Source organism: Alosa alosa, chromosome 18 (assembly GCF_017589495.1).
Source record: "Alosa alosa isolate M-15738 ecotype Scorff River chromosome 18, AALO_Geno_1.1, whole genome shotgun sequence".
Taxonomy (NCBI): Eukaryota; Metazoa; Chordata; class Actinopteri; order Clupeiformes; family Clupeidae; genus Alosa; species Alosa alosa.
The window spans coordinates 31,528,654-31,555,170 of NC_063206.1; the positions used below are offsets into that span (position 1 = coordinate 31,528,654).

The 26,517-nt window shown below is 39.8% G+C and overlaps 1 protein-coding gene across 2 annotated transcripts in view; it reads right to left on the reverse strand.

Annotated features, from left to right (window-relative positions):
• Positions 1-8,783: 8,783 nt before the first annotated feature.
• tspan14 (tetraspanin 14) overlaps positions 8,784-26,517 on the reverse strand; it is a 36,311-nt gene continuing 18,577 nt past the window's right edge. For both annotated transcript variants that reach the window (XM_048270381.1, XM_048270380.1), the window contains 3 exons: positions 19,444-19,497; positions 14,303-14,416; positions 8,784-10,097 (listed from right to left, as the gene is read on the reverse strand). In XM_048270381.1, coding sequence (XP_048126338.1) covers positions 10,032-10,097; positions 14,303-14,416; positions 19,444-19,497 — 234 coding nt within the window. In that variant the 3' untranslated portion in view covers positions 8,784-10,031. The remainder of the gene's footprint in view (positions 10,098-14,302; positions 14,417-19,443; positions 19,498-26,517) is intronic.

The following is a 26,517-nucleotide window of genomic DNA, read 5'->3' on the forward strand; positions in this document are numbered from 1 at the left end:
GGGTACCGCTGGGTCTGCTCTAGGTGGAGGTAGAAGAGCAGGTTTTTTTCTAAAACCGGCTGATTTATGTTGTTCTGTCGGAGCATAGTGTCGGTTCCAGTGAATATGATCAAAAAAATCTTGCCAAATGCAGCTTTAACCTGTAGGAGGTTTATGTCCGAAGGAAATTTGATTTCTGATATTTGACAAAAATCTGACAAAATTGTCATTAATTGTTTAAAAATACTTAGGGTTTTAAAATAATCAGTTAACCTCTGTAAATATGTATTTGATAGAAGAGGGCAGTTTTTTGGTAAAATTATTCTGTTTTTAAAGTCCCTATAGCAGTGATCCTCACTATTTTTTCACAAGAGCCACATTGGCAGTGCAAAATTAAAAGGAGAGCCACTTTTATGACAACATACTGTCACCTTTGCAAATGTGCATTTCTACATATAAATTGGACATCCCACAAAAAAAGATATAACACAGCCAATACATTTTCATTTAAGACCAGATTTACTTTAATACTGGGATGAGTGGAAGCTGGCATGCATGTCCTTGACTTTCTTCATGTTGTATTTGTAGTAGGTTATTAGTAGTAGCAGGTTTGACAATACCCTCTTCAGGAAGCATCATTAAGGCTTAATACCTTCCTTTCACCTTCATTATTTGGGTGGAGAAGTATAATTCAGATGTTTGCGTTTTTGTAGTGCAGTATTGTATGTTTATGAAGCACATTTGAATTGTTTGATTGTTGAAATGATTGATTGTATGTTTATGGCACATTTGCCACATAGCCTAGAGTGGGTCCCATTTAGAAGTGGCCACTTCATTCGCACTTTCCGTGATTCACGCAGTTGCGTTAAATGTATTACAACTTATCGCCACGAGGTGGCAGCTGTAGCATTGCCGGTAAACAGGGCAGCGGATTTCATTCACAGGCGTTGCAAGTGGCAGTGAGATACTGAAAGCAGAACGAAACTAAAGATCACCTCGTTGAAGTCATACAGTAGGCTAGACTAGGCTAAATCAGAGCCTACTTTTGTTTTTATCAAGGTGGGGGCCAGAGATGATGGCCTTTGGCAAACAGTTTAGGCCTACTCAAAATGAGTAAAACCAAATTTGGCGAAATCTCGCCAAAGCTACCATGCGAGCCACCAACTATAGCTTGACGAACTGCATGTGGCTCGCGAGCCGCGCAATGAGTAACACTGCCCTATAGCATAGCCAAAAGTGTGTAAAAATGTGCAATTTGGGCAAATTCAAGAGGCCCCATGTTTTAGGAACCCAAAGAGAAAACTTTGAGAGGAAAATAGGCCTAATTTTTTTCTGGGCATGCAAATCTTGTGGATATCTTGACAATACTGATACTTACAGTACTCGTCAGGCGGAGCAGATGAAAACGGAGACATCAAAATGACAGCATAACAGGAAGTCACACATTGTAACCATCCCTCTGATATAAATTGCAGTCATACCCAGAGCCATATAAAGGTAGAGTTGCGACAATGGGTGTTCAAAATTCGTTAAAGGAACACGCCACCCAAAATCAGTAGTAATATATGTTCTTACCTTAACTTTCACGAGTTGAGTCATATGGGAGAACCGGGACGAATGAAACACTTCTTAATTAAATGTAATTTACAAAGACATCGTAAAACACTGAAAGTTAATATTTTGTCTCTAGCAACCTACATATATCCTCTGTCAAATACAGTTGCATCTACAGCTCTGAACAAAACCGTTCAAGAGTTATTTAAGGAGAAGTCGAATGTGCGTTTTGTTTCATTCGTCCCTCCTGGCTGGGACGAATGAAACAGCATGGGGGACGAATGAAACATACATCTTAAATTATGTAAACTTCCCACAATTTCAATATTTGACAACATATCATGAATAGTACTTCAAGTAGGTGTTATTTTAGATAGATTGCTGCTGGGCTATATGTCTTGGTTCATGTCTGTTAAGAACTCATTGACGTCATGGTAAAGCGCTTATCTCGCGGTTATGGAAATAGCATGCACTATGCCATTAATATAGCTAGAATAATGCATGTTTCGAATTATATAATATTTCTATAGTACAAAATGTTATTTCACTCTGTTTTTACGTGGTTAAAGCCACCACACATCCAAATAAGTGCCCTTCATGACCGACAGGCCGTCGGTCTCCATAGGTTAACATGGCAAAACTCGACCCCCTACCTGATAGCCCCAAATATATTTGCATCTTTCTAAAACTGCTTTTCCATGTCTCACCTGCATAAAATATAGTATAAACACAGATATGTGTGCATTGACAATAAATAGGGTTTACTGCCTGGTCGGGACAAATGAAACAGGTGTTTCAATCGTCCCCCCCATAGACATTTAGCATTATAGGCTGTTTTGCATCTATTACAAACAAACATGCAATGTGAACGTCTGGGATTAGGGAGAGCACTAAATGCTCTACTGAATAAGCATGAAGTCAAACCTTTAAATGAAAAACACGTTTATTGCCTGTAACTCTGTGATACCAGGACGTAACAGGAAGGCATTTGGCTGAGCAACGGAGGTTAATATGCTCTATGTTTTGTCCAAATGATGACTGTCTATCATCGTTGCACTCGGAGAAAACCGGAATGTTTCATTTGTCCCCCGTTTCAATCGTCCCGGTTGTACCCTACCTCTCCCGCGTCTGTATGTGCACTCAAAAGCTCTGGCGCGAATGTGTTAGCATGTTGCTATGCTAGCGGGCTCTGCCGTAGCCGTAGAGGGAGTAAGAAGGCATTAATGGCACCCGCCCGCCATCCGCTGTGTTTTAATGTATATGGGATGCGGCGCTGCTGGCGTGAGGCTAGAAAGCTCTTGCCTGTTCTTTCTAGAAAGACTGATCCAGGTCGAAGTAGGCTACTCCCAAGTGCTATTGCGCCAGACATTGTAGTTCTCCTGTTTATTCGCTTGGAATATCGTCACGTTTCATGTTGTGTGACCTTACACATTTTTATCAACTACTTGTGCAACTGTATTTAAGTAGGGAAAACGTGGATGTGTTTGATTAATGCCATCTTACTCCCTCTACGGCTACGGCAGAGCCCGCTAGCATAGCAACATGCTAACACATTCGCACCGCGCGCCAGAGCGTTTGAGTGCACATACGGACGCGGGAGAGATACAGTATGACTCAACTCGTGAAAGTTAAGGTAAGAACATATATTACTACTGGTTTTGGGTTGTAAACTTCAAATAGTTCCCGGAAGTGATTGACAATGGATTAGAATGCATTAAATAGGCTACTGTTCAATGATAGACAGAGCCACGATTTTGGGTAATTGACAGTCAATAAATGCATTGATATACAATATTTATAACAGTGTAATTATTGTGTAAACTATGTAGTTATCCTACCATTACAACAACATTAAATTAATTTCTAGACCTTATATCTTAGCCTGCTATATAAGGTGACCTTTTTTTCCGCCCTTTTACGTATGTGTCACTTAATATTAATTTCTGTACAAAATCAAGACGGGAGATTCTTTAGAAAACGCAATTGCACCCACCCCATAAGTGTATCTAAATTATCGCTATATAAAATAAATGACCTCATTACAGTGACTCGAAAAGCTGTAAACAGTGTTTTTGAGACTGCGTGTAGCCTACAAAAGCGCATGGAGCTCCTGTGAAATTTTGATTTTGCAACAAGAAACTGTAACACAGCTAGTCTAACATTAATTGTTTGAGTTTTCTACCCCGCGTTTCCTCTGGTAGTCACTGATCTGAGCTAATGAGCGAATTACCTAGCCAAGCCTAGCCTACAGTATTGTCGCGGGAGAATAAAAAATGTTTAAAAGTTTTTTAACATCTCCAGTGTAATGGTGGGCATTCTAAGCTAACCGTAGCATTAGGCCTACCTATTTAGTAACCTATTTTAGTAATAAAACGTGACATGTAAGTCCGATAAATAACCATGAACTCACAAACATGAACAGCATTTTGTCATCGTTTGTCATTCACCGTGCTGTGAACAGCATTAAGATGCTAGGCTAAAGATCTTAGGTGAGCACCTGGGAATGGTGTGCATCGTGTCAGAAAATAGCAATTTGATCAGTAATCGTGCATCAGCGCAAGCTTGGTTTGAAACTGTCTGGGGATGGGGATTTTACACGATCCTTCATCACTGGGCTAGCCATCACTGGGCTAGTGTGCCCTGCTGTGTTAACCGTGCTGATGCTAACAGCTGCAGCTCCCTCAAATCTAGGTTTTCTCGTGCATATTAGGCTAGCTTTTGCCAATAGAACTCTCCAGAATAAGTCCCGCCTCCGTAACTTCCGTATCCATCCAACTTCCGGGCGTCGATTGTCTATGGGAAATAACAGGGCGTTTCGAAATATCATACCGGTAAAACATCTGTAGGTAGCGAAGTAGAAAAAGCTGGTGGGCAGATTGGCCTACACACTTCTGCCATCTAGTTTCCACTGGATTTTTTGATTGTCGGTGCCGTTTAAGTAGTATACTATGAATGCAAAAAAAAAAAAAACAGTCCTGCTCCTAACTGAAGAAACGTTTACGTTACCAACAATGTTAACAACAAACTCAGTTTCACTGCTGCAAGTACAAAGTTGGCTGTAAATATGCTTCGCCACATTTAACCAAACCAGCTAGCTTTGTGATAACAAAATCTTACCTTTTATGTTTTAGTCCACTGAAAGTTAATCCACATATCAAACGATTAAATCCACAGTTATGGAGGAATTTTGGGGAAGCAGTTGCACTTTATCCCACTTTTGCTGCCCTTTTTAAAATTAAACCACTTAAATCCATAGCCTAGATGAGCATTGCGCATAACGTTACAACTATGTTGACATGATGGTAAAGCTAAATGCCCAAGACACGTCACGTCATAAAAGTTGTAGGCTACAAACGCAAAGACTTAATGACAGCTCGTTCGTGGGGTTGCCTAGTGCTGCATATCTTATATTAGGTTATTATGTGTGGCACATTTATTGGGCTTTAGCCTCTTTTAATTTGTTTGATAAGGAACTGATAAAAACTGAGCAGCAGAAAAGCTGTCATAGTCGATACATAAATAGTTTATTATTATAATTAGGTTATTAATACTATTACTTTACTACTATTACTGTTGTTACTGTTATTATTATTATTATTATTATTATTCGGATGAGCCAATAATGTAAATCTGAGTCTGAAATGTTGGCTACAAACAGTCTGTAACTGCACTGCTGCTATTATAAATTGTTAACTTTTGGGAACTATTTGAGGCTTCCATTAGCCGCCATTGTTGAAAAAAAAAATGGAACATTAGCGTCAATGGAGTTGTCGCAACTCTACCCTTTATATGGCTCTGGTCATACCTTTTTAAAGCGCACTAAATACACCCTAAATAGCAAACATATACTGGTATATAGATAGATACTTTATTGATCCCAATCCATTGATAGTGAAGTAAGCGATCTGGCTTTCTGTTCTTCACTTTTCAATGAAATGATGCCCAGCCCAATTTCCAAAGCGGCTTGATGTTTGGGTGAAGGAACATAATTTGATTAATTTAATTAATCACTGAAGTGCAATATCTATGTCAGGTTCATTAGCTTTGCTGACTAAGTGCAAGAGAATGAGAATGAAATACAGACAAAATGGAAATGACAGAAAAAGGGAAGGTCAAGCAGAAACCCTGGAAATGTGTAGAAGAACTGATTGGATACAGGTTTTGTCAGACACTACATTGCTTTACAGTTCTATGGAAACGTGGAATGACTTGAGCCCATTAGTTGAACAATTGGACACAACCTAGAATCTCTAACGCAACCAGTTCAGTGTAGTGCTGTGATCAATTTTAAATCTTATTAAACTATTATGTCCAACCTCTGGCTGACTATATCTATTAAACAAACACAAGTCATTTGAATATTAGCCACAAAAAAAACCTTGTAAAAGGTCCACTGTATTAAGGACCCACTGAAGGAAAACACCTTTAATGACATCTTCCCCCTAACTCAACAGTTACTTGAAAATATAATGGCCTGTTATTATTTCTCCCAGCTGGGTCGAACAGACATGCCCAATAGGGGATGAATTTTGACAACACAGCAACTTTGTTTTTTCCCCCATTTTATTTGTAAAAATCATGTAAAATATCAAAGACATAAGATATAAAAAAAATCTAAGTATGTTAAAGGCACACGGTAATACAAAAGTACAAAATGCTCACTTCTACAATTATTGGAACATCTTGTGAAGATGAGCAAGATAAGGTTTCTATTAAAATAATTACTCGATGAAGGTTTTTTCTCCAGAATGCACCAAAAGGTGCTCTTTACCTCATCTTTACTAGGGTTCCCAGTAGTCGTGAGAGGACAATATGTGGAATCACTCATGTCTTATTTAGACAGATCAGAACAGAACAGATATTTAGACAATCAGTTCAAAGTCATATTTCATTTTATACAACAGTTAGGTCTGGTCGAGCTATTTATTAATTTTTGATTGGACGAGAGTTATCTCGAGTGGCAATATCCCAGCACAACACCACTCAAGACTTAACTGCTAGTTGGTAATGTAACTGTTGTATAAAAGCAATATGACACTTGTGGTCGTGGGGTTGGTAAAGGTTATCCCCACAGCTGTAATTGCCTTCGGCCTTGTAGGCCAGTCAATCTAGCCAAAAAAGACATAAAAATTGCAACAGAAATGCCTCATAGTTTTTATTGGTCCTAATACCCTCCTGAATCATATACTAAAAGTCTTCCGCCGAAGATGGAGTGGAACATATTTTTTTTTTAGATTAAAGGCCAAAGTTGTACTCAACACTCTAAGTAAAAGGGGGGGAAAAATAATTAATAGCTATCACTATGAAACTTCTCCAGTTGATTAATGACACCATACCAAAGAAAAAATGTATTACAAGTTTTTGAGATTTTATGTTTATATATGCAAATTAGGCATTTATTCATAAAATGTACCATAAAACACACACAATCTGAAAATTGGATGAAAAATGTGTTGTTTCATTCTTTACACATTAGATAAAAGACAAAATTAAAGGAAGGGACTGTGGCTATGTTTCTACATCATCCCATACATTAGAAAATACTATTTTTTGAGTGGCTGAGTGTAGTGTTAATTTCATCAGACGAGACGAGAGGAAATATGTTCGTCAACGACCTTTTTTTTCATGACTAAGACGAGACGATGACGAGACGGCAGTAATGTCCTGAAACACTGACTAAGACTATCTTAAGATGCATTATTGTTGACGAAAAAAGATGAGACTAAAATGTTTTGCATGAAATAAAAACTAAGATAAAATCTCTCTTCATTTTCGTCTACAAAATAAGAAGACAGAATATCTAGCTGTTATGCTTTCCTGTAGGCTAGTCTACGTGCTGTTGCTGCAACCTTGTGGCTGCAACACGAAACTACATGGAACAAGAACACTGGAGATTTCTGCCAGAGTTAGCAAGCTAACTACCTAAGCTTTATGCCACAATGCTACATACCCAGAAGTTGAAGCTTCTCTTATACAAATTAACATGCCCCAGAATGTCCATACGAAGATGTTCATCATGTAATGTCAACTATTTAACTAGTTAGACTGATGATGCAAAGTTTGCTAGCAAGTAAGCTATTATGGAAAGTTTGCTAGCAAGTTAGCTATGGCTAAGATGGAGAGTCTGTTTGGGGAATGTGTTGTGTTTGGGCGCATATCGCCATCTATCTAAGTTCAAGAATGGATGGGAAACTTGCTACCACCAGAGGAATGGGGATGGAGGATCCAAGACTCTGTCCCTAATGACCTGCACCTCAATCTTTGTTCGAGCTTGTCTGGTTGCAGCACAATGCGCTGCAATTGCCGTCGTCAAGACCTCGACTGCTCCCTAGCTTGCACAGAGTGCAGAGGGGCATCTATAAGTATATATACTCATTTGATCCAGTGAGGGGAAATTTGGTCTGCATTTATCCCAATCCATGAATTAGTGAAACACACTCAGCACACAGTGAACACACAGTGAGGTGAAACACACTAATCTCGACGCAGTGAGCTGCCTGCTACAGCTGGGGGAGCAGTGAGGGGTTAGGTACCTTGCTCAAGGGCCGTTCCTACTGGTCGGGGGTTCGAACCGGCAACCCTTCGGTTACAAGTCCGAAGCGCTAGCCAGTAGACCGTGGCTGCCCCAATGCGTATGTGCAAATATGTCGGCAAACTTGGATGAGAACATTGATTGAACTTTTTTTGTTGTTGCCACAGTTATGGCCTACTGTACCTCCTGTTTTGTATTAAAGTGCCTACTGGTCTTTCTCTTCTATCTGTCTCTTGAGTTGTGGTTTTGGGTACGTATTGTCTATTTACAGATTGCAATATCAATGACTTGTCTGGTAATAGTGGTTTCCACTGAAATATGTATTCCCTTTCACTGTAATCTTTAAAGGGTGTTTTCTCAAAATTAGGTTTCCGTACACTGTGGAGGAGAAATATCAACTTCAGTAACACTATTATAAACTATCATAAACTATTCATTACAGATTTCTTCCTCTCTATATGTTGTGTTTGATTAGGGAGGAGTTATGTTGATATATTTTCAATATCTTCTAAATAGTATTTTCTAATGTATGGGATGATGGAAAAACAGAGCCCCAGTCCCTTCTTTAATTGTGTCTTTCTGTATTGTCTCAACATAATGATCCAATACATGTTTAATCTTGCTTCATCCAATTTTCAGATTGTGTGTTTTCTATGCAAATGATGGTACATTTTATGAATAAATGCCTAATTTGCATATATAAACATAAAATCTCAAACACTTGTAATACATTTTTTATTTGGTTTGATGTCACTAATCAACTGGAGAAGTTTCATAGTGATAGCTATTAATTTATTTTTTTCCCTATTACTTAGAATGTTGGGCAGAACTTTGGCCTATCTAAAATAAAAATATGTTCCACTCCATCTTCGGCGGAAGACTTTTAGTATATGATTCAGGAGGGTATTAGGACCAATAAAAACTATGAAGCATTTCTGTTGCAAATTTTTTGTCTTTTTGGGCTAGATTGACTGGCCTATTGTACGGCTGAGGCGATATCCTTTACCAACCTCACCCCCCACTCGTGTCATATTGCTTAAGTCTTACTCTTAACTCTTACTCTTACTCTTGTCTTAAGCTCAGAAAAGACAAAGCTGTAATTGTTAAGAAAGGGATGGTCCACCTGCGAGAGGAAACTCTCAGTTTCATGTTAAGAACAGATCAACTGCTTTGTGGTGGAGCAGCAGTAACGTCACCGTCTGGCAATTAATTGGTTGGCCCAGGTTTAATTCTCAAACCCGGCATTGCGAGTCTTTGTTGCTTTGAGTAAACCTGTCTGCTAAATACCAGTCAACCTGTGCTGTTCCCACCAGCCTTCTAGGATATGCACTGTGCAGTTTTGTGTTCTTGTGTGGAGCACAGTGCAAAAAAGAAAGAAAACCTTTCACATCCCGACATTTTTGATTATACCACCAAAAGACACCAGTTGCATGTTATCATGCTTACAGCAGTGCCAATAAGTCTATGTTTGGTGTTTGCAAGGATTCTGCATGCATTTTAGATAGCTAGATCACTAATTTTAAACAAACACTTGCATAGTGCTACTCAACAGGAGCCTAAACATCCAAACACAAAATTATAACAAGCTAAGAGCCCGTGTTGATATCTGAATGAAAAAGAAACAAGCAAACAAAGATTTTGGAATAACAATGATTTCATGGAAATGACTCACAATTATGTACACACTTCAAAGTGAAATTGTATTGATCTTTGAATTTTTTATGCTTGCTGTCAGCAGGACAAAATCATGATATTATCTGTCTCATCTGTAAAATAATCTAAAAATCCAAGATTACCTTAAAATATGAATGCATGGAAACACAATACCCAGACAAAAGCCAAAAATCTCCTTTGTGGTCCCTCGGATATCAATCATGGAAAAGGGACATTAAAGATGAGGGCATCCAACTTAAGCTTCACAAGTCCCATGGCCATAATTTCTTCCTTCTTCTCCACTTTAGATACATTAATAGCTCAACTTGACCTTCTCAATGTCTCCAATTAAAGTCCGTGACAAGTATATGCCCACCATCTGATAAGACAAAACAAACAAAAATAGACATTTAGACATTTAAAAAATATTGATGAAAAGTGTGTCAAAAATGACATAACATACAATAGAAAAGACTGTTCCGACCGTTCTAATTTTGTCGAAATTTTAACAATGACCAAACATCTCAGCTGTCCAATGACTTGAATGATGAATTTTATTTCTGAATTCTTCCCTGTAGTGCTGACAACATATGCTACAATTTTATATGATTGGTTAAAGGTTGTATCAGCGATAGCGGGGATACATCACTTCTGTTGATGTTCAAACAAAACAGAGCTAGCTCGCTACTCCCTCCCCCTCCCTCCCGTGCAATTAAAACTCTCCTAAAAGTATCTAAAATTAGGTTATTGGTTAAAACACTTTATTTTGCCTTTGAGTGGGTTGCCAACCCTTGTTGGTAGCAATTGTTTTTGTGTACAGATCTCGGAGGCTGCCTACAGAGACGCGTTTTTTTGACGGCCTGTTTATGGGCCGTCAAAAAACACTGAAAAAGAAGAAGGGTTCACTGGCCTGTTCTTCAGTGAGTTTTTTTTGGCAGTTTGCCAACGGAGGGCATTACCACCACCATCTGCTGGACTTAGGTGTAATGGCAAGTGTACCCTTTAGCCTCGTTCTGGCCGCCGGGTGAATAAGGCGAATAGAGGCCAAATGATGCCACTTTCCTAGTGTGTCCTCACAATCAGGTACCAAGTCCCTATACCAAGTTTGGACTTCATACATCAAAGTGTTGCTGAGATATGAGCTCACTTCCTGTATTGTAGCGGCCCCTATAGAGGCCAAATGATGCCAATTTCCTAGTGCATCATCACAATCAGTTAACAAGTCCCCTAACCAAGTTTGGACTTCATTCATCAAAGCCTTGCTGAGATAAGACTTCACTTCCTGTTTGGCGGCCTCATCACCATATTTGATTGGCTGACAAAAATCTGACAAGTATTGTTTGTGCGGCTCAGTCTGAAGATCATCTCAGCCAAGTTTTGTGAAAAGCGGATGAAATTTGTGACCGCTGAAACTTTTCGTAGAGTTTGGATCAATCCAATATGGCGGAGGTCTAATATGACAGAAAGTGACGTGATCGGGGTCGAACAAACTCGGGATGGTCCAAGGATTCAGACGCTACCTCAATTGTGAAAATCAAACAAAAGAGTCAAGGATCACGCGCATGAACGCATGTCCAACATTGGACTGGTGGTGGCGCTAGAGCAGGGGTGTCCAAACTACAGCCTGCAGGCCAACTGCAGCCCGCCACGCACTTCCGGCCCGCCGAGCATTTATTCGTTTATCATAGATCCGGCCCGCTACGCACTTTAATCCGGCCAGCCGTGCATTTAATTAATTAGGTTATCATAGGCCGCTCGCTATTTTTTTCCAGCATAGACGACGTTGTGATTAACTTGCTAGGCTACAAAGCGTTTACCATGTCAATGTCAAAACAGCTTGTTACATCGAGATACATAGTATCTCCATTGCAGCAAATCTAACTACGTTATGCTAGGCTACTCCATTTAATTGGGAACACATTTGAGCGTGCACAAGAGGGAGAGGGTGCGACAGGTTCCAGCTGGCTTGTTATTGTTGATACTGTTGTTATTGTCACTTTAAGAAACAAAATTTAAATGATACAAAAATTTAAATGATACAAAACATTATATATACAGTATATATATATACATACACACATTATTTTTTTGTTGTGTGGCCCGCCGGCCAATTTTCAAAACCCAATGTGGCCCTGCAGTCAAAAAGTTTGGACACCCCTGCGCTAGAGCGTTCAATGTATATGCATAAAAATGGCTGTGAGTGATTGGGACAGTGTCCTGACTAATGTTATCGAGTTTTGTTATGTTAACTCAAAGCGTATACCGAGATGTTAGTCCACTTCTTGATCCAAACCAATCTGGTTTCAAGAGTGGCTACTAAACCGAAACAGTGACAGAAGCCTTAAAAGAAGACAGGGTGACTACATCATTCTGCAGACTTTGACACTGTTATCCAACGCATCCGTCTCTCATCAATGCCAAATGTAATGTAATTTTCCACAGGCTTGTTCTACTATGTAATCTACTTTCAAATGTTTAGAACTCATTGATTGTTGAGTGATGTTGAAGTTGATTGTATTCCTAGCTTTTCATAAATAATAATATATTTGTATGTATGTCCATAGTTTGTATATTATACTGATTTATATAAGGAAGTAGTATCTGTTGAATCAAACTTATTACACGGCTCTTCAGAGTGCTGCAGAAAGTTCCATTCACATGAATGGTTCTTCCCAATGTTCAGAGGTCTGTTAAATCTATATAATCACCGCTGCAAAGTATATAATGACCGCTGTGAATGGCAACAGGTTTTGTGATTAATCACTGTGATTTGGCTTCTGATTAATCACTCCGCAAGAAGTCCGTTCGCTTATTGCAATGGAATTTCTTTGAAAGTGAAAGTCAGCCAGTAAGATGTTGACATGCAACACCAGAAACTGTCAAGTTCTATCTGTGTGACAAACTATTTATTTGGTCAGCGGAAGCCACAGAACGGTAGCAAAATCATTTTTAAAGACCCATTGTGTTAAGTTTCTTTTCTCGTTTTGGCAAGTAGCTGTATAATAACTGGGATAATGTATTGTCCGCCCGGTAATTATTGGAAAATAAGTCCCTTCAGGTCGAAGCAAAAGCCGTCCGCTGGGCGTCAGGGTTCTGTTCGCCCTGTCAGGACTTATTTTCAAGTATAAGTATAAGTATATATACTGCTTTGATCCCGTGAGGGAAATTTGGTCTCTGCATTTAACCCAATCCGTGAATTAGTGAAACACAGCACACAGTGAGGTGAGGCACACACTAATCCCGGTACAGTGAGCTACCTGCAACCACAGCGGCGCTCGCGGAGCAGTGAGGGGTTAGGTGCCTTGCTCAAGGGCACTTCAGCTGTGGCCCTCCGGTTACAAGTCCAGAGTGCTAACCAGTGGGCCACGGCTGCCCACAATTTCCAATAATTACCGGCGGACAATACATTATCCCTTTTATTTTATATCTCTAATCTGAAATGGTCATAAATAAATCTATATTTACTCCCTTTACTACTCGTAATATCATTTTTTTATGTCATTCTTATTGACTATCATTTGTTTATTTGTAGATAAATGGTTTATTCTTATAGACCAAATAAATCTAAACCATTGTGTTTATTATGTTGTTGGTGAGAAAGAGAATGTGAATTTTCAACATTCTAAATCCCGTTTCCTGCATTTACACTAATCACTAAATTGATCATAACTTATGAAAGGTTAAGAATATTCCAATTTAGTTTTTTGTTTGTTTAATAACCCAGAAATTGTTGAACATGTTATACACTACATGAGTTTCTCTATCCTGTAGAAAAATAGGATGAAAATTCATTTTTATTTGAATAATTTTTTGGATTTTCATTACTATATCAATCTTACCATACAGTAGAAGCCATGATTTTTGTCAGGATGTGATTTTGGGTCATTCAATGAAACGGGTGCCTTTTACACTATAACATTTTCAACAAAAGAAAACTTCTTTTCAATTTATCCACAGCATTAAAGACATGATCACCCCCCAGAAAACCATATTTGCCCACCTCAGACATAAATTTTTTATAAAATAAAAAAAATTGAAATGTAATTTGCTTAGCAATGATAGTGTTAAAACTGTAATGAAAAACAGTTATTCCAGTCTAATTTGTAACATTTTTTTTACACATTTTCGCAAATTCATTAGAAAAGGCAAAACAGTGAAATGCAGTGAAATTAAGTGATTACTGCATGATTGTTGGTTTGGAAAGAGACTACAAGGAGCCTCAATGCAATCAATGCATTCAGAAGAAAACAATGTACTCAAGGCTGTTCTTAAGCTTCTGGTCACTACCACACATACAAATCCATGAGTACTTTAGGAAACCATTACCTCCAGAGAAAAAAAATGTATTTAATCAAAGAGTAAATAAATCAACGTATTGGAAAATGATTCAATGTGCATTTTCCCTTCATATGGTTCCCACTATGGAAGAGGCAAAGCTAATGATTTTTTTTTTTTTTTACACAACATGCTGTCATATAAGATTGTATGGGCTTCACTCTAGAATGTGGCCTGAAGCATACATGTGGCATGAAGCTTTTCAAGAGGTAGAGGAGTACACAAATTGCATTTTAACACGGTACCTACCTGTAGCAGAGAAATGACCATAAAGACTCCAGCTACAATGTAGATATTCCTTGGCAGCCAGTCTTCCAGAGCTGTAATGCAACCCTTAATGTAGATGGTTTCTGCCCATTTAGTCTACAAAAAATAGCAAAGTGATGTAGGTATGCATGTCATATTTGTGTCTGCATGTATAAATTCATTACATAAGACTGATAACATAAAAAGTAGGGCTGTGCAATTCCAATATCAGTTATCGACTTCAATTGATTATGAAAACAACGAGATTGAGATATTTAGCCGCACTCCATTCTATAATGATGCTCTTGGTTGGTCATGAGCTCCAGCGCACTTTGCTTTCCAGCAGTTGTAAATGTATATAATTCAATAAAATCCATAGTTTAAGAAACACATTTTACTTTACATTAGAACACCATCATCCCCTCCAAACTGATCACCAAACTCAGTGAACAAGGCATCAATACCTCCAACTTCCTAACCAATAGACTGCAGTCTGTTAGGGCAGATAAACTTACCTCCTCCACCCTCACCTACAGTATGTCTGTTGAGGTGTCAACAACCATGGCAGCCTTGACAAGGAGGCAGACATTTGCCCCTCTTATTTTGCCCCTCATACACTATTTTTACCACTCTTATAGTGGTACTATACGGTTACTACACTACATGTAAGTAAGGGATAATGTATAGAACGCCGGTCATTATTGGGAAAATAATCTGTCCCGACAGGTATGCAGTTCATACTTTATTCACACAAATCAATATCTATCTATCCATATCTAACCAGCACATATTTATAGTTCATTTTATATTACTGCTTGCCCTTTTAAAAGTGGTTGCCCATGGTGGCCAATGCCAACAAAATGGTTGTCATCATTAATGGCATGTTATTTGTTTGCATACTAAAATAATTATAACACTTCAGACACACATTTGGATTTATTTCACATGACAGAAATAGAGGGTAAATTTGCAACTATAGTATAGTCAGATTTCTATAGTAGTTCTATGGTATTGTATAATACTTCTGTGAGGTTCTGTAACATCCTTACCCTCTAGTGTTCCTATATTGGGCTAGTTTCCCATAATACTAGGCTAATACTTCTAGAAGCAGCCTATGTTCCAAAAATGCTATAGTATTCCTATAAAATTACTATAATATTTTGTCTCAAAATACTAGAAAACTCCTATTAATTGTTTTTTTGTAAGGAGTCACACAATGTGAGGCTGCAAAAATTGCATGTTTGGCATCATTCATTCTCCGCATGGCACTGTCTATTTGACCGTCTCGCGACCTTAGCAAATCTTTTTGCAGCTCTTTTATGCTGACTCAATCGCCAGTGTTTATCCTTTAGTCCTTACATCATGAATGAAGTATTTCCCAATACAAGAGAACTTCTGTCATTTATTGATGGGTATGTTGTGCACGGTTGCAAGTTTAATTTTCCTCTTCTTTGGAAGGTTTCCAGAGTGGGCAAAAAGCTTTTTCTTTGGGGCTGAACTTCAAGCTCTGAGCCATCGTCACCTTCATTTCATTTTCACTTTAATGTTAGGGTTGCTTACAGATGAAGTCTGATTTGTTTTTAATGCCAAATTGAAATAATTTAACATATTTGGTTAAATTAGCTTAATCTGCTTTGCCATTGCGAGTGAAAAATGCATTCCTGTATCACAACCCTGTGCATAATTTAAACATCAGCAATGCATATGCTCAAATACCAGCGATTTATTTATTGTAATGAAAATCATTAGCCTGGCTAACGTCAGACCTCATCTCATTGAGATGGGGTCTGGGAACTAGACATTCATTTTCTCGTATTTAAAACGTGGTTTACGAATGCCCAGAGCCGTTTATTAGAGCTCACAATGTCTATCAAATGTGTCTGCGTAGCTCATGCGGCCCGGTGTGTTGTCATCGTCTTGCTGCCCTCCGTTCTGTGATTGGTCCCCTAACTGAGGCGAAAATTTGCTCCATGGAATCCAGGCTGCCTAGCAGCGTGAATAAAATCGCGCCCGTAAGGCAGCATGAGAAAACCCAGGCTAGAAAATCTTATTAAAAAGTACAAAAAAGTGGGCTACAATATGTGGCTGCCACAGAGGCAACCTGGGGTGATGAGCAGGTTGCCACTTGTCACAATTTGGTTGTCAAGGGCAACCAGGCAAACGTTAATGTTAAGCCCTACACTGTAAACCATCCCACCTTCTTAACTGTATAATGTTGACTACAAGATATACTATTTATGCACTACCTGCTTATACTCTGTATATTACATTGCACTTCTGGTTAGATGCAAACTGCATTTTGCGGTCTCTGTACTTGTACTCTGCACAATGACAAAGTTAAATTTAATCTAATCTAATATATTCCTAGACATGCAGACAAAAAGGTTGGCACCTATTTTGCTTGCAGCTAATGAGGTAACTTCACGCAACTTTCATCTGATTTCAAACCCTGTTTTTCCCAACTTTTAATGAAACAGAGATCCAACTATGTGGTGAATGTCAGGTGAAGATCAACTTTCATGACAACTTCACTACAGTCAAGATCCCTGTCTCAAAAACAAGTGTGTGGCCAAAGTACACACTGGTAATATAACCAAATAATCAGTCTTCAGCTTCCCTTTACTTTTTATTTTTAGCCCATTATAAATGCTGATACAAAAATCAAAAAGGTAATTAGATTAAAGTGCCCATTCTGTATTATGAAAAATCACTTTTCTGGGATTTGGGGTGTTATTTGTGTCTCTGGTGCTTCCACACACATACAAACTTGGGGAAAAAATATCCATGCTGTTCTGAGTGAGATACGGGTTTCTGAATGTATCCTGTCTTCAGTCTCCGGGGGAGCTGGTCAAAATGAGCAGGGCCCTCTATGTCATCGGCCGAAACATTTGGGGTCATTCCACGTCAATTCAACCACGCACTTAGGTCTCAAAAAATTCTGAAAAAATTACCACCTCTGTGTGCAAACACTCTCACAAAAATCAATGAACAGAAAAGAAATCCCTTCAGGGTCTGAACAGCATACCTCACAAGTCTGAAAAATAATTTTGGTTCTCATTTTCAGAGCACCCAAACACCTTGTGGGAAGATTTTTTAAATATTTTTTTCTTTATTCTCTATGATCCCTTCTTTTTAAAAACAAAGAAGATTTGTATAAGACATGTCAAATTTGTATCTTTAAAAAGAAAGGATCATGGAGAGTGAAGGAAACAATATAAAAAAAATCTTTGTATATTCCCACAAAGTGTTAAGGCGCTCTGAAAATGAGAACCAAAATAATTTTTCAGACTTGTGAGGTCTGCTGTTCAGACCCTGAGGGAATTTATGTTCTGTTCATTGCTTTTTGTGAGAGTGTTTCTACTTATCTCAATAAGGGAAATAAATAAAGAGCCTATGTTGAGTATATGTCTTCTGAAGTCCTAAACAGAGCCCAGCCAAAAACTCCAATAAAAATTTGATCAACTTTGAGGGACAGCTATGATCATGCAGGATCATCCAGACCAAATGTGACGATTCTGCTACCTACCATTCCTATTTATGTACCAGCATGCAAAATTTGAGCCTCCTACATGGTTTAGTTTTTGTGCTATGGGCTTGTGAACTTTGACAAAAAAAAAGGCCGAACAAAATCGACACCCCCCCTCCCCCTGTAAAACTGGTTCTATCTTGGAAAGTATTGATCTTACATAAAAGTCATTTTACAGTGTGTCTCCTGGATAACATAGGTACACCTGGTAATTTTTTCAGAATTGTTTGAGACCTAAGTGCGTGGGCCCTGGTTGAATTGACGTGGAATGACCCTTTGAATATTCCCACCCACTAGGTTAGGAACTTCCGGTCAAAGATCCTCCATTTTGGTCGTAGCCTATCCTTTCCAACAGTCGGCGAGGCTACACAAAATATCTAAATGTCTTTTATGCACCTGATATCCATATTTCAAGTATAAAAACAGAAACTCCCCAGGACACGTCTCGTTCTTGTTGGCAAGTATTTAAGTAATATGACACGAGTGGGAGCAGGGTTGGTAAACGATATCACTGTGACTGTAATTCGGCCGTAGGTACATCTGCTATGATTATCCTCCAATAACTTGACTATTACTTTACTACGAAAATTCAAACAGAACCGTCAGTGATGTTTGTCACACATTCTTTATTATTCCTGCATAACAAATTGCATTTTATCACTGGCAGTTGGAGACTTTCTGGTGGAGAATCCTCTGTCACCGTGTCACCATCAGACAGTAACATTACGACTATGCTACCCATTGATGTAAACATGGAATCAGTTCCGGAGTGGCCCCAGACACAGAAACAGCCTATTCTGAAAGGGACTGAAACTGGCAATAAAAAAACTGGCTGCTGATAATTTGTAATCTAAGGGGATTTTTTTGCAAACAGCTTCAGGGACATGTTTTATGCAACCCATAGGTCTATTTTGACTTGTTGAAAAATAAGTATAATATGGGCACTTTAACAGATAAAAGGCAAAGTATGTTTATTTACATAGCACATTTCATACACAGAGGCAAATCATTGTGCTCTGCAACATGCTGATGTATCGGCCGGGTCAATGTGATTAGTGGTTTGGGGTACAAGTCAGTGGATTGCCTCACCTGTTTTATTTCATTTACAGTGTGGTAAAAATACCAACTACTCAATAAATACATGTATAATGCAGCAGAAAGTTCTGGTAATATGAACGGACCATGCCAACATTTGGTGGGTCGATAACTCTCTATAATGACCGCTGCAAAAAATGAATGATGACTATTAAGGGCAACAGGTTTTGTGCTCCTGATCTTTCATATCATTCTGTGGGTAATTGAATTGCAATGGAACTTCATGGAAAGTAAGTGTCAGCAAGTAATATGTTGCTATGCAAAATCTGAAACTTCTATTTGTGTGACAAATTATTTGTCTCTCAGCGGAAGCCACAAAATAGTAACAAACTCATTTTAAAGACACATTGTGTTCGACACCCTTTCAGGAGTTTTGTATTTTTTTATGTCCATTTTTACATGAATGGTGATATGCACCTTGAACCAAGAAACCACACAGATCCCCCCTCTCCACACAATGAATTCCAATTAAACACATGAACACAGTCGATGGAGGCAAAACACTTCAAACAAAAATACTCACCAGTGTTCCAGAGGACCTGACATCATAGCCACACTGCGTGTTCACAACATTATCCTGCATAGACACAAAAAAGCTAGTAAGTTGGTGAGTCAATACATAAATGATAAAAAAACTAGAGACTTAGGCCCTGTCCCAATTCTCATTATTTCCCTTCCCCTACCCTTTCCGCTACCTCTTGTCCCGGAGTCATAGGGGGTGAATATATTCCCCTTAGAAATGGGACACCGCTAGCCAGACAGGGGACAGCTGGGACGATTGAAACATTTAGACGTAATTTACAAAGAGATCGTATGACACTGAAAGACAATATTTTGTCACTAGCAACCTACATTTGTCCTCCTGGTCGGGATGAATGAGATGGACATGGGCGACAATTTGTTACGCCTGCTCGGGACCATACATAAAAGAGGGAGGTGGACAATGGTGGTTTGGTCAACCAAAGTATATTTTCATTACTGCAGTTCATTACAGCAGAACATACCGTGAAACAAAGTTTTCACATTACAACTTTGCTGATAACATTTCAAATAGATGCCAGTTAGCGCATTATCAAGTTTTTTGTGTAAACTAGGCTGTTGGTGTTGTTTCATAGCCTTTTGCTTGTGTGTAGTTATTTGCTAGATTTCAACAAGAGCTCGTGACATTGCTTCAAAGTAGGCTACTTGGCAATGGCATGGGTTCACACAAGCTTATCTTGAAGTGTTTGTAAGTAAAGTAAGTAAGTAAGTAAGTAAGAATAGAAAATAAAAGCAAATCAGAACAAGCAAAATATAAAAGGCAAGCACAGAGAAAGTAAGCAAGACAAATACAGAAATACAATAGACAAATAGACAGCCCTAAACAAATAAATAGCAACAGTACAGAAGACACTTGAATATGAAGAAGAGAGGAGAGAGATGGACAGCTAGGAAGCAGGGAAGGCCAAAAAGTAAAGGTGGGTCTTTAGTCTTGAAATTTAAAAGTGGTGATAGAGGGAGACTAACATCTGGGGGCAGACAATTCCACAGACGTGGGGCTGCTACCGCAAAAGCTCTATAACCTCTTTGCTTGAGGCGGGTGCGGGCCACAGAGAGAAGACCCTTGTCGGCAGATTTAAGGGACCTGGATGCTGAGAGGGGATGGAGGAGGTCTGAAATATATGAGGGAGCCAACCCATGCAGTGCCTTATAAACAATCAGAAGGACTTTGAAGTGGACCCTAAAACTAATGGGGAGCCAGTGTAAGGAGGCCAGTACAGGGGCGATGTGTTGGTATTTCTTGGTGCCAGTAAGCAACCTAGCAGCTGCATTTTGTACTAATTGCAAACGAGAAAGATAGAGGGAGTTGCAATAATCTAACCGGGATGTAACAAATGCATGAATTACTGTTTCTAAGTCCTTGGGAGACAAAGAGGGTTTGAGATGGGAAATAATTCTCAGCTGATGGAAGCTACTCTTGATAACAGAGCTAATCTGCCTTTTACAGAGCTCTGAATCAAGGATGACACCTATATTGTTGGCATTTGGCTTGACAAAAGAGGAGAGGTGGGCTAATTTTCCTTCAATCAGGGGTCTAGCTTTAGAAGGACCAAAAATGATGACCTCTTATCATCATTTAGCTGAAGGAAGTTATTATTCATCCAGCACTTAATATCCTGGAGACAATCTAGAAGAGGCTGAATGGATCAGATTTTAAGGGCAGGTATAACTGGGTGTCATCAGCATAGAAGTGAAAAGAGATGTCATATCGCCGGATGATGTCACCAAGGGGGAGCATGTATAAACAGAACATCAAAGTGCCCAAAATGGAGCCTTGCAGGGAATGGAGACAGGAGCTGAGGAGGAAGAGGAGCAACCAAGGGACTGAGAAGGTTCCCAGGTAGGAGCTGAACCAAAGTAGATGCTACCCAGTCCTCAAGACGGGTAAGGAGGGTGTTGTGGTCCACAGTATCAAATGCTGCGCTGAGGTCCAATAGAACCAGGATTGCATTTTGACCTGAATCTAGAGTGAGAAGCAGATTATTGGTGACTTTTAGCAGAGCCGATTCAGTACTGTGGAGTGTTCTAAAACCTGACTGAAAGGGCTCAAGGATATTATGCTCAGTCAGGAAGGGAAGCAATTGGGCCAGCACTAATTTCTCCAGTACCTTGGGGAGAGATGGGGCGGTAATTATTCAAAGAATTTGCATCCAAGTTGGGCTTTTTAAGCAGGGGTTGGACCACCGCATGCTTAAAGCAGGCAGGGACAGCACTAGATGTCAAACAGGAGTTGATAACTAGCTGTATGGAAGGGCCCAACACATCAAAAGCATCTTTCAAGATAGGAGAGGGGACAACATCACCAGGGGAAGATGTGGGTTTCATACAGAGGACTATGTCCTTGAGATCTGCTAGCGATACATCAGCAAAGTGACTGAAAGTAGATAAAGTAAGTATAAGTATAAGTATATATACTCTTTTGATCCCGTGAGGGAAATTTGGTCTCTGCATTTATCCCAATCCGTGAATTAGTGAAACAGACACAGCACACAGTGTACACACAGTGAGGTGAAGCACAGACTAATCCCGGCGCAGTAAGCTGCCTGCATCAACAGCGGCGCTCGGGGAGCAGTGAGGGGTTAGGTGCCTTGCTCAAGGGCACTTCAGCCGTGCCTACTGGTCGGGGTTCGAACCGGCAACCCTCCGGTTACAGGTCCGAAGTGCTAACCAGTAGGCCACGGCTGCCCCTAAAGGGCCTGAAGACACCTTAACTGGGGGGGAAGGCAGAGGAGGGGGAGAGAACAGTGCTCTGATGTTTTCGATTTTATCAATTAAAAATTTCTCACAAGCATCAGCACTTGTGAAGGGAGCAGGTGAGAGTGGAGGGTTGGTGATTTGATTAATAGTGTGAAACAGAATTTTGGGTCTGTTAGCATGTTGATTAATACTATCAGAGAAGTATTTAGCTCTGGCTGCTTTGGCTGCTGCCTGGAAGGATGCTAAAGTAGATTTAAAAATGTCATGGGAGACTGTTTGTGTTAGCTACAGTACCCTCCAAAATTATTGGAACCTTTGGTAAATTTGAATAAAAACAGGTATAAAAATACTCTTTCGGTGATTTATTGTACTCCCACAATGAAAACAATGAGGAAAAATCTACACTTGAAGGGCAGCAAATTTATTCTGATAAAAAGAAGAAGAAAAATAAATAAATATTTTTAGCGAAAAACATGTTGCCCAAAATTATTGGAACCCCTGAAACATATTATATACAGAAGCATTTTCTAATTTCAACTTATTTAAGTTAATCAGAGTGTCTGTGAAGTTTCAGAAGTAGTTCATGACTTTCTTTTTCACTATGGCATGAAAATAAAGTCACACAGAGGCTAAATCCTCTAGTCATTTTTCAACATCGGAAAGACAAGAGATTACACTAAATTTAAATAAAAAGAAAGTGTGTTGACATTTGTAAGTCAGAGATTGTCTATGTAAACCAGGTACTTTGTTGAAAATGCCTATATTTACAGTTAAAACAATGACTAAAAGGTTCTAATCATCTGGAAATGTGACAAACATGCTTGGACAAAGACCCATGGTTATCTAGCCCCCACGTACAGTATGGAGGATGGTAAGATGGTAAGACAAAAAATTCCATTAGAACAACTGTTTGAGAGTTACAGTCAAAGTCACCAAGTTCCCCCAAAAATCTTCAAAAGTGACCTCACTGCTAATAGATTATTTAGAGGGCATGCTAGGTAAAAGCCTGTCCAGTCATTTAATTACCAATGTAAACGGCAGGAGTTACTGAATGGTACAGTGACTTTGTCTGAAAGTGTGGTCTATTGTCAGATGAAATGAAAATTGCGCTCTTAGGCTAGAAACACTTTAGGTGTGTTTGGCATACACAGAAGAATGACTATACTGAAAAGAACCCCATGCCTAATGAGAATAATGGTGGAGGGGCTGTGCTAATTGTGGGGCTGTTTTTTTCCCCAAAGGAACCTAATTAAAGGGACACCAGGCAAGCCTGATGCTTTTTCTCTACGAAACTCCCCCTCGCTCGGTCTGAAGCTCTTTTCCCTTTCTTTGCGGCTTCTGTCAAGGGTTTTTGCTGCTTCTTCGCTGGCTCTGCCATTATACACGCGTTTGCAACAATCTCTAGCGTTTTGTTAGCCTGCCTGCTTACGAAGATGAGTAATTAACACGAAAACGTTGCCTTATATTTTTGCCATTTAAGGTGCATGGTATCATAAACACCAAGAAAAACCTGAACATTTTCAAAGGAAATCTCTCAATCTCACTAAAAGTTGGTCATGATTGAATTATTCATCAGGTCAATGAACCAAAACGAACATCCAGATCAAAACAAATATAGTTACCGAACACAAAATCAAGCTTCAGACATTGCCATCTCAGTCCCCTGATCTAAACTTAATAGAAAAACAGTGGGGTGAGTCAAAGAGGAGAATGCACAAGTGTGGACCTAGGAATCTGGACGATCTGGGGAGATTTTGTAAAGATGAACGGTCTCAAATCCCTTGCTTTGTATTCTCCAACTTTATGGGGGGTCATAGGAGAATATTACAAGCTGTTTTATTGGCAAAGGGGTGCTTAAGGATGTATTACAAGTAGGGGCGCCAATTGTGAACGTGTTTTTGTTAAAAATATTTAGTTCTTTATGAGATTTTCCTTTTTCTCAAAATTAATTTGCTTCCCTTCAAGGTTTTCTTGAATTTCTTAATTTTTTCATTATAAGATTATAATAAATCACCAACAGATTATTTTTATACCGGTTTTTAGTCAACTTTAGCAGAGGTGCCAATAATTCTGGAGGTTACTGTAACTGTATACATAATGTGGTGCTATCAAAGCAAGATGCTACTGGTGGCACATGACATGCAGTGATGCCTTGTATTAAAAAAAAAATCCCGTAGACTTAAGTGGCATCGAAATGAGGCACTGAAATCCACATTGTTATTTGATGTCGTTACTACCATCTGTCTCAGCGCTGGTTACCTATGGAACCCAGTTTTTGTAGCTCAGGTTTAGCAGATTTAAAAAGTGGACCAGAAGACTCACACTTTTTCTTTCTCTCGTAGTCAGGGAAGGTACTCTAAACCCAAGTATGGAAGCGTGAGGCCTTGTTCTGTCCTTTTATTGTAGCTACCATGCTCTGTAATTTTGATCAGTTGAGTGTAATTTTAACCATACAGCCTTAGTGAATAGCACCCATTATGAATGAATGTGTATAGTCTGTGTCCCTATACTGTATGTATACTGTATCTCTTCCGGTTCCGGTGCCGACGTGAGTGGCAGTATGTCAAGGAAGCTCCGTGTCTTTGTGTTTTTTTACCGTCTTTTGTTTACTTTTTACTAAGCAACTTTTTTTGGATTACGCACTTTGAGGAGTGTTTTCATTCTATCCTATGGATATGGATCTATTACAATGCTACAGCGGCAGCAAACTTGTGTACACAAGGAATCAGCTGCTTGCAATACGACGGAATGCTGGTAGGGTTCACGTAAACATCCCGGAGGAGCTGTGGTGCTTTCGGGGGTGCAGAGCGGGAGTTAAATTGAGGACTAGGCGTCGGGAGAAAAAGTGGCAACACAAGCCCTCAGTTCCTGCGATGGTTATGGGAAACGTGAACTCACTGGCCAACAAGACTGACGAACTGGCTGCCCTGGTAAGAAATCAGAAGTTGTACAGGGATTGTAGTTTGCTATGCTTTACGGAGACGTGGCTAACAAGCCATATCCCCCCGGCTAACATTGAGCTGCCCGGCTTCAGTGTAGCTCGTTTGGACAGAGACAATAAACTTTCTGGCAAAAAGAAGGGAGGCGGACTGGTGCTGTACATAAACAACAGATTGTGCAATCCCGGACATGTTACAGTGAAGGAGACTGTATGCTGTAAGGATGTGGAGTTACTAGCGGTCAGTCTACGACCATACTACATGCCGAGGGAGTTCTCGCACGCCATTGTTGTTTGTGTTTACGTTCCGCCTCAAGCCCTCCCAGACACAGCGTGTGACGTCATTCACTCTACAGTCGCTAGGCTCCAAACTCAGCACAGTGATGCCTTCTTTGCGATCTCTGGTGATTTCAACCACATTACACTGGATTCCACCCTCACAAACTTTTACCAGTTTGTTGACTGCCCAACTAGGAAAAACAGGACAATAGACCTCATGTTTGCAAACGTGAGGGATGCTTACAGTGCCACCCCCCTTCCCCCACTGGGGAAGTCGGACCATAACCTCATTCATCTTCAGCCAATGTACAAGCCAAAAGTTCAGAGGCTACCAGTTGCCACGCGCACCTTCAGGAAGTGGACACCAGAAGCGGATGAGGCTTTGAGACTGCTTTGAGTCTACTGACTGGAGTGTGCTACTGAATGGAGAGGACTTAGAGGAGGTCACACATTGCACTACTGACTATCTGAACTTCTGTATGGACATTGTTGTTCCCACAAGGACATGTACGCTGCTATCCAAATAACAAGCCTTGGATAATCAGTAATGTCAAGCCCTTCTCAATTGGGAAAAGATGGCGTTTAAAGAGGGGGACATGGCAGAGCTGAGGCGAGTACAGGGGGAACTCAAGAATAGCTGAAAGAGGCTAAGGAAACTGTCATGCAAATTAAAAGGCATAAAAGGCCAAAAAAAAATTTAAAAGGAGGACTACAGAAGGAAGATGGAACAGAAGTTGCAAGAAAACAACATGAAGGAGGTGTGGGACTGTATGAAATCCATCACTGGCCTTAAGAAGAGCAGCAGCTCTGTGGAGGGAGACCTGGACAGGGCGAACCAGCTGAACCACTTTTACAACAGGATCGATTGCCCTGCACCAGCTCCAAGTACTGCTCTCCCAGTCTCTCCAGCTCTTTATCTCGGGGACATCCAGTGAACTAAGCCCCCATCACCCCACGCCCTGCCCCCGCCTGATGCCTCTTTGCCTGTGCCTGTTGAGCTGTCCAAGACTCTGGCAACCTTGACAGGGACATCAAGGAGGTGGTCATCCCCCAGCCCACCTCATTACCAGTGCAACACTCACCCCCACCATCACTGGATATTGCACCCCTCCCCCACATGGCGACCACGAACAATGAGGTGAC